This window comes from Poecilia mexicana, unplaced genomic scaffold, assembly GCF_051168715.1.
Source record: "Poecilia mexicana isolate PSO_F unplaced genomic scaffold, ASM5116871v1 scaffold_15, whole genome shotgun sequence".
NCBI classification, from domain to species: Eukaryota; Metazoa; Chordata; class Actinopteri; order Cyprinodontiformes; family Poeciliidae; genus Poecilia; species Poecilia mexicana.
In genome coordinates, this window is record NW_028263384.1 from 11,883,676 (window position 1) to 11,896,143 (window position 12,468).

The 12,468-nt window shown below is 35.6% G+C and overlaps 1 protein-coding gene across 1 annotated transcript in view; it reads left to right on the forward strand.

Annotated features, from left to right (window-relative positions):
- grid1a (glutamate receptor, ionotropic, delta 1a) overlaps positions 1-12,468 on the forward strand; it is a 67,266-nt gene that overhangs the window by 31,872 nt on the left and 22,926 nt on the right. Inside the window, exon 3 of the mRNA XM_014967213.2 lies at positions 10,680-10,853. Coding sequence (XP_014822699.2) covers positions 10,680-10,853 — 174 coding nt within the window. The remainder of the gene's footprint in view (positions 1-10,679; positions 10,854-12,468) is intronic.

The following is a 12,468-nucleotide window of genomic DNA, read 5'->3' on the forward strand; positions in this document are numbered from 1 at the left end:
TGAAAAACGTGTCCGTTCTTGTCACCGTCATGTTTTTAACCTATTTCTGCAGAAATATTGAGCTACTTTGGCTCTGGATGAGAAGTGAAATTCTGTGACAATGTGATAAATAACTTTCAACTCTACGGTTTACAACAAAGGCAGTCTCACACATCAGGCTGACAAACTTTAATAAACCAGTTTCCATTCCTGCTTTAGTTGAAAATTGCCCAAGCAATATTTCTGTTTGCCAGTAGCTTAGATATTGATTTAAAAAGTTAATGGGGTATGTTGAAAACTTGCCATTTACCAGACTAAATTAAAGAAGTTTGCACTGTAATGAGCTTTTAAAAACTTTTTCATGTTATGTTTCAGCATACCCATAACTGAAATATTGTTTTCTGTAATATGTTGTACTTTTTTGTTGTTTTTTTGTAATTTTGAAATTACCAGTAAGGTCTAGATCTTTTTATACTTTAAACCAGTTTTCCAAATAAAGACGCCAGCTTTAAATGGATCTAAATATCGCTAAATGTGAACTAATGGCATTTTAATTTCATGATGCCCTTTGTGATTGAAATCATGCAGTTTACTTAAAAGTAATTTCTTCCTGGTGCAAATTTAAAGCAGAGAAGCGTGCTGTTTTGTGTTTGACAATCATAAAACTATTTCTGTTTGGAAACAGCCTTCACAAATGTTGCTCTTTCACTTGTAAATTTTGGATATTTAGGAAATAGCTGGAAATTATTTCTGTTGTTTTCAAAATAAGTCCAAAATGAATGAAAAACAAGACGGTTTGGATGAATCAAAGCCACAAGACAATCTGAAGTCTGTCGCTTCTTGAATCGAAATGAGTTCCTCAAACAAAAATAATTAACGAGACCCGACTCCCCCCCCCCCAACCCCTCATCATGTGACTTCAACTAATCAATAATGGTTTACTGCATAAAACGGATCTGATTGTTCCCAGCTTCTATTTCACAGTGAAGAGAAGAGCCGTCTGAGGATACAAGTTGTTATGACAAAGCAGTTCAAAAAGGCCGTCTAAGACAAAGCTCTAAAAATCCTTGGTTTAGCAGTCCATTACTTTATGAAAACATTTCAGAGTTGTAAAATATGAAGGCAAACAAGGCATTTCAAAGAGAAACGGGTCACCAAACTAATCAGAACTAGCTTTTGTCAGGTAACATAACCTGAAAAAAATATATATAAAAAATCAAGTGACAAAACAACTTGTAGTAAAAAGGGCAAGATTGCCTGTTTTGAATAGTCTGTCATGGAGTGTTGAACTAAATTACATTGACAATTTAAACCCGTAAAAGTAAAATGGACTCTTGCGTAAGATGTCAAGTCACAGTTGTAGCAGAATCAAAATGCTTACTTGCATAGACTCTCACTGCTCAGGGTGGACTGTGTGAAAATTAAAATGATGGAAAGGAAATAAAGTAAATATCTAATAGCCAAAAATAGCCAGCAGAGCACCACCAGCTGCAGTTAAAGAAAAATCCCAGTTCTCTATCATTTCCTCTGCCATCTTATTTAACTGTGACGATAACTTTTAATAGTTCTAAACTTTTAACTTTTTAGAAAACAAGGTTTATCTTGTTTCAGGTAACCAACTCGCTCTTAAATATCACGATTATAGGTTTTCTGCATGGCAGCAATATCTGTAACTCATCAAAACACTGGCTAGAGATGCTAGTACCGCTTGATGTTTTGATAGGCATCAGTAAAAAGTGGCAATAACGTCTCTGACTTCCTCCATGTTGAATATTTATGAATTATTTGACTTGTCTGTCATGATAACAAATTTTGCTGGTTAATATGTTGTTCCAGAAGTCATCACTGTAAACGATGATGTTGTGACATATTCATGTAATCTGATGTTAATGGCATAATAATGCAAGAAAACTTTCTAAAAGATCAGTAAACTTTAGTTTATAATGAACATTTAACACTGAAACTGGAAGACATCATAATTATCCAAAATAAATAAACAGAACAGCAGAAACAAAAAAAGTGAATTATAGAGTCTCTATAAACAAGATTTTAGACCAACACACCAGACTGAAAACTTTTATCGTCCAGTTTTTGGTTGAAAGAGGGAGAGAAAAAAAGAAAAACAATAAATGGAAACAAATGGAAATCGATGTATTGTTTATTGCGGCAGACCTACTTGTAGTGTTTTATTTCTAATAAGATAACATGTTTCAGTTGCAAGACATTGATAGAGTTTCGAATACCTGATGTCTGGTTTGCTTTCTTTCTTTCTTTCTTTCTTTCTCCTTGTCTGCCTTTAATTTTGGCGGCCCAGATGAAACCAGCCATGAAGCAAAACAAACACCTTGAAATAAGAAAATATAGACATGTTGGGAAGATTTACAACAAGATTCAATAACTGCTCTTGCCGGCTGCTGTTTCTCACCGCATCTTAGCCTTCAGAGCTTTTTCTCATATACAAAAGAAAAAAGAAAAAAAAATCATAAAAACTCTGAGCTGCTTAGAAGTCTTTTTTTTAATTTTTCCCCTCCTCCCCTCATTTTCCCCAGCTACTAAAGCATGAAACGCATTGAATCCAAGGATGTATAAAACTAAATGATTTATCCACCATCCTTGCTTATCTCAAAGGGGAGCGGCTGCTTAAAGGAAGGTGTAAAGATAATTTACTTTCATTAATCCATTTAGATTAGATGTCTAAGAACTTTCTCACATAGCTCGTGGCAAAAAAATACTTTTTTATGCAGCTTCTAATTATTTTAAACTCTTGTGAAAAGCTGCAAACACTCTTTGTAAACTAATCCATAAGCTGCATCTGCAGGGCCGACTCTTTTCACAGCGCGCTGTAATGTATTGATCCAAGATAGTGTTTCCTGTTGGTGTTATATAGAGATCCTGAAAGCCTGCTCATGTTCAGTCCAACGTTGCCGCGTATCCTGAATGGAAATCACATTTCCCCATTACTGCCTGGTCCTGAAAACTCCCGTCAGTCCCAGGTGGCAGCTGCTGCCATCCTGCTGACCATGACTCAGTAGGAATGCACTTTTCTAACCAGGCGATGGTGAAACTCTTTGTCATTTTGTTAGTCAGCTTCCTGAACTCCCATCACACCCCAAGACCCCACAAAGTCAGAAAGAGGCCTCGCTTTTCATTCGGCTCTCCTGACAAACCTTTATGCAAATCTGCCGCCAGCGGCAGCATGCAGTATGATGAATGTAGCTGTCAATGTTGAAATCTGATAATAGTTCACATTGAGAATAATTCAGATGGAATGCATGGCAGCGATCACAAGTAAAGTGTAAACGGAAAAACAGAAATATTACCCTCACCTTTATTACAAAAAAATGTTCATTTTGTTTGTTTTTTTTGGCCTGGTAAACATTCTTTACACTGTAAGTCTGTAATCACAATGTTAATAAATTCTCCTCTCGTCAATAGAACATCCCCTGTCACCCTAAGATTTATAAGTATTAATTAAATCTTGTTGTGTAGTTTATTTTCCAAGTATGTTTGCATAAAAAAAGAAGCAGCATACATTTTTGAGGTGCACAATATATTAAACAGTAATCATTATCAAAATATAAATTGGGAGGCACTGACATCTCATTCATTCCCACTGAGATGCAAATGATTCTTCTGATGCACTCTGCTGCTGCCCCACGCTTAGTGATTAGTAGGTGTATTACTTAAGACAGCGTCTGTGCAGTGAAGAAATTCTTAACTTTCAATTATATCGAAATGGCTGTATGAAACGGCTGCTATCAAAACACTAGGTTTGATGTCGAGGTGCTTCCTGTCATTAACCGCGTTGAGCATCCATGCAGAAATCCAATTTAAATGTCAAATTTTTTTGGAATTAACTCAGAAGTGGTCGCCCCGGGAGACGTGCAGTTTCATGGTGATAAATTTAAAATGGACCTCTCTTTATGAGCCATCGTACTTAAATGTTACAGAAGTCAAATTCATTGGAGCAATTCAGTTATCAATGAGGTTAATATGTCCCCAACTCGCATTACACTAAGACCTGCTAAGTTAGACCGTAATTCATTCTCCATCACTGTGATGAAATCCTCAGCAGAAGTACAAGTACAGATAATGATTTTTGCTGTGCTTACTGTTGGCCTTTTTCAGTATCACTTGTTAGTGTTATGACTATAAATTATTGGCTCACACTGTTCTGTTGCTCTGGGCTGTTAAAAGACCTCCGTAAAAAAAAAAAATTATCTAACTTTTTTTCTTTTTTTTGCATTACCACACGCTATGAGCCAACTCTGCCAACTCTTTCTAGGTGTTAACCTCTCTGGTCAAGGGGCACATTTCTACTCCAAACGCCACTCTAACCAAACCGAAACGCCCCGAGACATCTCACAATGAAACAGTGTTGCGCTTTGGCTTTTGACACCGAGCTGTTTATTAAGGGAAAATAGTGTTTAAAATTTTCTGATTTTCACCAGACAAAATGTGGTGTCTGTAAACATCTAGATGGACTGCAGCATGTGTCACGCATGTTCCACTTAGTCATTTCAGAACACATGTAAGAACTAAAATTCTCATGGCCAACCTTCCCTTACTTTTCCTCTGGATTAGGTCAGTATATTATTGCGGGAAGCCTAAGGAAATCTGAATCAAACTCCAAGCTACGAACTGCATGAATAAACTATCTTTGGTTTGTAGGGGCATAATGATATATTAACCTGTAAGACAAAACTTTACTTGACTAGGTTCAACAAAGGAGATGGGATTTTGAAAAAAAGATTTTTTTTGAAAGCTAAAGATTCAATGTTCTTTGTTTTAAAAGTAAGTTGGCTAATCATCTAATATTTTTTTTTTTAAAATAGTCCTTTTTGTGTTTTCTCAAACAAAATAAAGATTATGTAGTTTTCACTGTATTTTACTAAATTTATATTTAAAGTTGATTTATCCTGTTCAGCTTTGTTCAGTGACAATATTTCAGATTTTAAACTTAATGATTATATGCAGATCAGACTTCTTCAGGAAAAAAAAGAAAAAAAAAGTGAAGTAGACCTTTAATGTTGATAATATCAACAGTGGACGTTCATGATGAGAGTCACACTTTTCTTCCATTGCTCTTCCATAACCTGCATATTACTCTGTTACGTTCTCATTTCCACCAAGCATCCAACATTTTGCCACACAAACGCTTTAGGAGTGACGACTTGTTCGGTACACAAGCAGCAGAGTGCTCTCGGGTTCCCTAATAACACCTTACATTTCTGACAGTCAATACGACCAGTCAATAACTCTGAAACTATACTGTCTTATTCTACAAGATAAAAACCCCAATAATAAATGCAAGTTCAAATCACATACACATTCAATGCTCATAGTAGCTTCGACGTTTTCTGCCAGGAAAAAGTCACACAATGGCAATCAGTTGCACAGTGTATTGCAAAAAGAGATTTACTTTGATAAGTTATTGTAATATTTTAATATCACAAGACCTTGTGCCACCCCTACAAGGTCTTACTGAACATCTTTTTGAAATGAAAGCAATAAATACACCGTTTTGGCCTCCATCACTACTCAGAATACTGACTTTCGTTTACTGAATGGGTTTTAAAACCTGACTTTTACAGCATACCAAACTCTTGTTCAGTCATTATCAGTTTGATAAAGCAATGCAATTATTCTTTAGCTTTTAACACAAAAACTTTTACTCCTATTTTAGAAAATTTGTCATTTTAAGCTCTTTTCATATTGAGTCCCAACACAAAACTCAGACTTTGGAAATAAAGCCACCCCAGTTTGTTTTTGATCATTTTCTTAGAAAAATAAAGACAACAGATTTGTCTATTTGGAAAGACAAAAAAAAAAAAAAAAAAAGAAAAAAAAGTCAGTGTTGCAAAACCAGCTAAACTGCAACTGCATTTTTGTTGAGAGTGGCATTTGTACAAGAGCACTTGTTCCTTCCTAACATGCCTAGACAGTCTGACCTCTACAAATTGTTAGGGACTTGCTGTTGGCTCAAAAGGACATCAGCTTTGTTCAAACATCCTGCCTATTTTTCTGACACTGAAAATAAAGTGCAACAAAGGTGCTTTACGTTCTACAAAGACCTTGTAACATTGGAATATGTTTTTCAACTAACGTCGACGTTTTGATCGTAAAAAATAAAGTTGGTGAATAAAAATACAACGGTTTGGTTAGTTAGGCAGACTTGATGGCTGAATGGGCTGATTTAAAAGTATATTACTATTTCTAAAAGTTATGAACAAAATGTAAATGTTTGCAGTTGCAAAACCTAATTTTGCATTTTCTTCAGATATTTGCTTTCAGTAGTCTTTAATAACTAGTATGCCTTTCGGATGCTCAAATAAAGTTGGATGTTCTTTTGAAGCAAGCATGGCTTTGTTTTAGTAATTCATATTCATATAAAGTAAACTTAGTATTCCTTATGTAAAGTCAGCTGAGTGCTGATGGTGATATGTCTTTCTGACAAAATAGTTCTCCTTGTAGTAAGTAATAACTGCTACTAAAAAAATGAATAATTCAAATGTACTTTTTTCCATCATTATCAATACAAACCGACCCATTTACATTTGTCAAAAATGTTGCACTTCTGCAACATTCCGCATTCCTGCTCAATGTAGTTGCTAAGACACTGGAGGCTAATGTGGAGGTTGTGGTGAAGCCAGACAGAAAACAGCAGACAATCGTAGCAACCAACCATACTGCTGTAGCTTAACACTTGAAAATGTCATGCGAGATTATCAGAAATCCATAAATTATTCAGCACTGATGATGAATACATTTGCACGGACCAGATCCTTGTGCAAACTTTCAAAAATATATATTTTGTGTGTCGGATCCATGCTTGTTTGAATTAATTTATTTTGGTATTGAATGATCCTTTGTCTCTTTGTATTAAAATGTATTTGTAACGACAACAAATTTCAAGGCAAAAGCAAGCACCCAGTGACATACTAAAGAAAATCATTCATAGTAAAGCAAAATAAATAAATAAATAAATAAATAAAACTTAAAAAAAAACATTAGGACTGAATGAAAAGTACAAACTTCCATAAGGGATCGGAATACTGCAAACTTTTTTGCCAAACAGGGAGTTTACATTTAAATTGTTTTTTTAAGGAGAGGACTGAATTCTCCCACACATATTGGTTTTGCCCTAATTAAAGAGGCAATATGCATACCCTAGTGCATATTGTAATTACAAATTTTGCTCTCAACTACTCTAAAATATGTTGCCACCATATGAAACAGTATTAAGTACTTTTTTTCTTTTCTTAGTATCGGTTTTAAGCTTGAAGTGACAACCCTGTCCTGTAGTAATGTTCCACCAATACAAATGCAAATATTAAACCAGTTGGTGGTGGTTTTATGTGGAACAAGAATTAAAAAAGAAGACAGACTTTCCAGACTGGGATTCCCTAGGCAGCTTAGCCACATTTCACGCGGTTCATTTAAGTTAACAAGTCAAAAGTTCAGCAGGTCATAGCCTTAAATTACCATATTTGTATCTCCACTGAAATTGTCCTTAAAATTAGTAGGGAAGCCTGTTGCCTTCTCCTCAAGTGTATCTGCTTTAAACACTAGCAAAACACAGAACAGCTGTGACATATGAATTATGAAATATTTGTTTCACACATATTGCTTTTAGTTTCCCTGGTTTCAAGAACAAATGTGCACCGATCAGCTGTAACATAAAACCACACACAGGTAAAGATGACTTCAGGAAGCCTGCTTCATTGAGGATGCATACAAATACAGTCATGCTTTTGACATATCTAAAAAATTTAAGGAACTAGAACATCACCTAAAACCAATCTGATGTGATATTTAGAAGATATTTATTGCAAATATTAGCTTCGTTGGTAGTGCTAGAATAATTTCCAACATATGCATTAATGCATTCTAAGCTAAATTTGGTGTGTGAACTATTAAAAAAACATGGAGAGAAAACCAATACTATTTACTGCTCAATAACCTTGTATTGACTATTTTCAGCTGTTTACAGTCAAATCAACCATGGCTTACTCAGCTAACACACAACTGAGGTGTTAGCTCAGTCTAAACTGTTTGAGGTGTTGTAGAGAGAAAAATAACTTGAGTGACAAACGTTCTTGCCACAGAAATGATTCAAACTTATGAGTGTGTGAAGAATCTACGAGTCTTAATGACTGGAATAAATTAACTCCCTGCTATCTAGACAAATCGATTCAGCCGAAGTGTTACCATAGTGATTTGAAAAGAAGCTAATGTAGTGATAGGTTTCCTTAAATATGCTCTGTTCAATGAATGAAACAGAAACTAAAAGCAATCATTCAAAATGTACAGGAATGTGTCATTTCTGCTGTGTGTTGCAACGGAAAATGCTCATTTCCATATTCAAGTGATTGTGTCCACATGGAAAACGATTGTCCTGATAGTTGATAAAAAGTTTAGCACATTGCCCCATGTTGGTGGTTATTTCAGCAGGTTTTTGGTTAACGGTAGTCACATCTAAACCCTTCTGTTGGATGAAAGTATCCAAGAGAAAGTCAAGCTAAAGCCTTATACCCACAGAGCTTTGTTGTTCATTGTTAACACCCACTCCCTCTCAGCTCAGCTGTGTGCCGTTTCAAAAACCACCATAGCTTCTAATTAAATGACTGTCATAATTACGGGTAAAGAAAAAAAGCAACCTTTATTGCTCATAAAAGATTAATAACATGCAATAAGCAGCACAGAGGGGCTAATTTAGCCTGTCTGTCAGCCAAACTTGATTAGATTAATGTATTTTGGTCATCAGCTGTCATTGAGACATGACTGTGCTGCATTGGTGCTCTCGGCAATCTAAGCTACTCAACTGACGTAATTATGTGATAATTGTAGATTTCAGCGGCGGTTTGTGTGTGATCTGCATCTGTCAAAAACAATATTGTGATTTTACTCGTGGGCTTTTTAAAATCTTTTACAGTGCAGTTTGATTAGTGATCCATAAAGTAGTTACACTGACTTGCAAGACAAAGTGTGCATCTTTGCACCTTATGACTGTTTTGAAAACACTTTTCCAGATAAGTTAGACATTAAACACTACAGTATAGGTCTGTTTTTTTTGTTTTTTTTGTTTTGTTTTTGTTTTTTGTTTTTTTCCCACACACACAGGATAAAAGTTCCACGTTTCAGATCCGGATCCTGCTGGTCAGTTTTACTGCTGGGTCAGGTTCTGATATGAGTGTCACCTGGGATTATGACAGAACACTTGGACTGGGTGGCACCATCAGTTATTAACTTGGACATAGGGTTCAGCTCGGTGAGCCAAGCGACATAATTTGTCTGATTAATGTGTCGCAGCAACTCATGAATATTCATGCTTTCCACCTGACTGGTCTCAAAGAGTCAGAAAGAGCCAGTGGAAAAAAATAGATGAGCAAAAAAAAAAAAAAAAAACACCCGAGGAGTCTTTACCTCACACTGTGCAGTGATGACAACAATGAAAGAAATTAAGAAAAACATTTTTTTTTCACATATCAATCGGAAAAAGGCCAACGTTGAAGGTGAATAAAAAAACGCTTTAAACACAGTAAGTTGGAACGATGTAGGAAACAGATTCCACTACTTAAATCTGGTTAAGAAAACTAATGTGCACAAAAAAATCATCTCACACAATGCTGAAGTGCCAGAATATGTGATGTAAAAAATTTAAAAAACTAAATTTGTCTTCATGTAACATTTTTACTGTACAAATTCAGCTGAAAATGCACTGAGAAGGTAATTACAAATCCATTTGCACCAACAACATCCGACTACGTTAAAGCACCTTCTGATTCTATCTTAGCATTCATCTTGATTAGGAGTCTATCAGCATCTCACATCATGACTTATTAGTGATATTTTTCCATTCTATTGTCTAAATGTTGTCAGTTTCTTCTCACGGGATCACAAAGGCCAGGAGAAAACACATTAAACCGTCTCGGTACACCAGCAGTAAAAACAGAAGGATTAGTGAAAAAAGAGATGAAAACAACTGACTATGAACAAGGATTGAGGGGATGTGTTGTTTTTTTTCTCAGGGATGTGTGGTCAGGAATATATCAGCCTTTAGCTGCTTGAGTTTCGACCCGCCGGTAACCTCACAGCTTTGTCAGGTAGTATATGAATCCAGTGTTTCTCATGAGACTCGCTGTCGGCCTCAGCATTGACCACCATCCTGCTCTGGAGAATAACAGGCAGCAGCAACAGGCTGTGTCTCATGAATATGGATCTGATCCTCAATACATCCCTAGCTCTCTCTCTCTCACTCTCAAAAAAAAAAAAAGGAATCAGAAGTAAGCTTTTTTTATTTAGATGTTTTTGTTAGGATAAGAAATTCATGTTTTATTAGCTTTAACTTGTAGATATGATTAATCTGGATTCTTTTGTTTGAATAAAGATGTCACTAGATCTTATTTGCTCAATTTGCATGTACAGAAAATAAATTCTCAAGTTGATATTTCAACCCACTTGCACTATTTTACCTGCTCTTCTCATGCACTCGTCCTTCTTGAACGGCATTTAAAATTCTAGCCGCTGAAGAGGACAGCACCGCCAACATCCTTCAAGACCGTCTGTTCCCTCATTCAGATTTCTTCATGACCGCTCACGGTGCAACAATCCCAGGCTGACATTTTCAGGCTGAGCGTCGTTTCGATCTCGACCGAAATCAAATGAAAATAAAACGTCTCTGTTGTGTTCGTCTTCAGGAAGTGAGCGATGCGGATATAATGGAGTTGATTCACAGCTCGCTGGGGCGGATGACAATCATCCGTCAGGTTTTCCCACTGTGGAGGGACACCAATGTTCGATGCATGAGGAACAATCATCGCATTTCATCCCTGCTGTGCGATCCGCAGGAAGGCTACCTGCAGTCACTGGAGGTAAATAAAACTAATGAGATTCTGTGCATCGCTTAAAAACCGAAAGTATGAGCATAACTCCTTGAGTAAATATTTTTAGGACAGACATTCCCAACAAATAACATAAAACCAAGTTCAAGGTTTGAAATCTCTATGGTTCGCCCGTTCTAGCACTGTGCCAGACGTGACCTACTGTAACACCCGATTTACAGCGGGATTCAGAGTAAGGGGTGGTGTGTACAAATGCATAACAGAATTAGTAATTTCAAATCTTTGTATGCGTTACAATATGTATTCTGGATATTTATCATATAGAAATCTCAGTAAATAAAGTTTAAGTTGGTGCTTAAAAAAATAAGTTAAAACGATGAGGCACTGTCAGTGGTTTTGCAAGGCATCGTTGCTCACAGGCCTCTGGTTGTGTGTGTGTAAAATCTAAATAAACAAATACGTACAATCAATATTTTAAGAAAAAGAAAAAAAAACATTTACTATAGATTTACAGGAGTGAGGCCAGTCAAGCAAAAGTTATGACTTTATGTCCAGTATAGCACCGTGGTGTTAAGTTTGTCATTTGTTCTTCTGAATACGTCACCATGAACTCGTGTTCATTTCAGGACTGAGCCCCATGTTATGCACTAGAGAAACAACTACATTAATATATCTGAAATGATTTCTTGTCTTTTCTTTTCTTGGGAGTCCTTCATGGTGAATCTTTATGCCTGTTTTATGGATAATAGTTGTAATCCTAAACCACAAGTGATTCTGCTCTGGATTATCAAGGGTGTAAATATAAGATTAATATATTATTTTATGTTGTCTAATGTTTTAGGAGTTTTTTTTTCTTTTTTCATCAAAACTAAAATAAACACCTGCTTTTGATTCACACTAACTTCCACATCTCCACTATGTGTGCAAATGAGATCCGTCTGTGGGCTAAATTTGATATCAGACAAAATTGTATTTTTGTAGTTTAGGTTCTGGTAAAGTATTTACATTACTAAGTTATTTTTTTTAATTTACTAATAGTAATTTTGATCTAAATTATTAGTTTTCTTTTTTATATATATATAAATTTGCACTTTTCCGTAGCCAAAACGACTCCTATAGCTGATATGACAGTGGTAATTTCTTGAATAAGTCTAATTAAATTCCATATTTTTTTTGTCTTTGATTTCTGTTTAGAATATAGTATAAATATTCAGCCACACTGTGCAGCTGCTGAATGTCAAGAAATTGCAAATATGAACTGATTATGTATGCAACTGAATGTATATTAAACTCCCTTGGCAAGATAATTATGAGAGACATGGATGCCTATGAATACAAATTACTGCAGCAGTGTTTCTTGGGAATTACCAGCATAACTAAGTAAATTGCTATCTTATGCTATGGAAGCTTGTTTTAATTAATGTTCCACTGAAATTCGTGTCAAAATCACCACAAAATCAATTTATTAGAAAGATGCCACAAGCTCAAGTGTGGTATTAAATGTTTCTTCAGTATAGGTCAAACCATGTTAATTTAACCACTGACAAAGAATATTACTGGGAAAAAAAACTGTATCATTTCTGTGACAGTCATTTATTTCAGTCCACCTGGAAATCACACAGAGATGGTGAGTGTTCAAGATCAG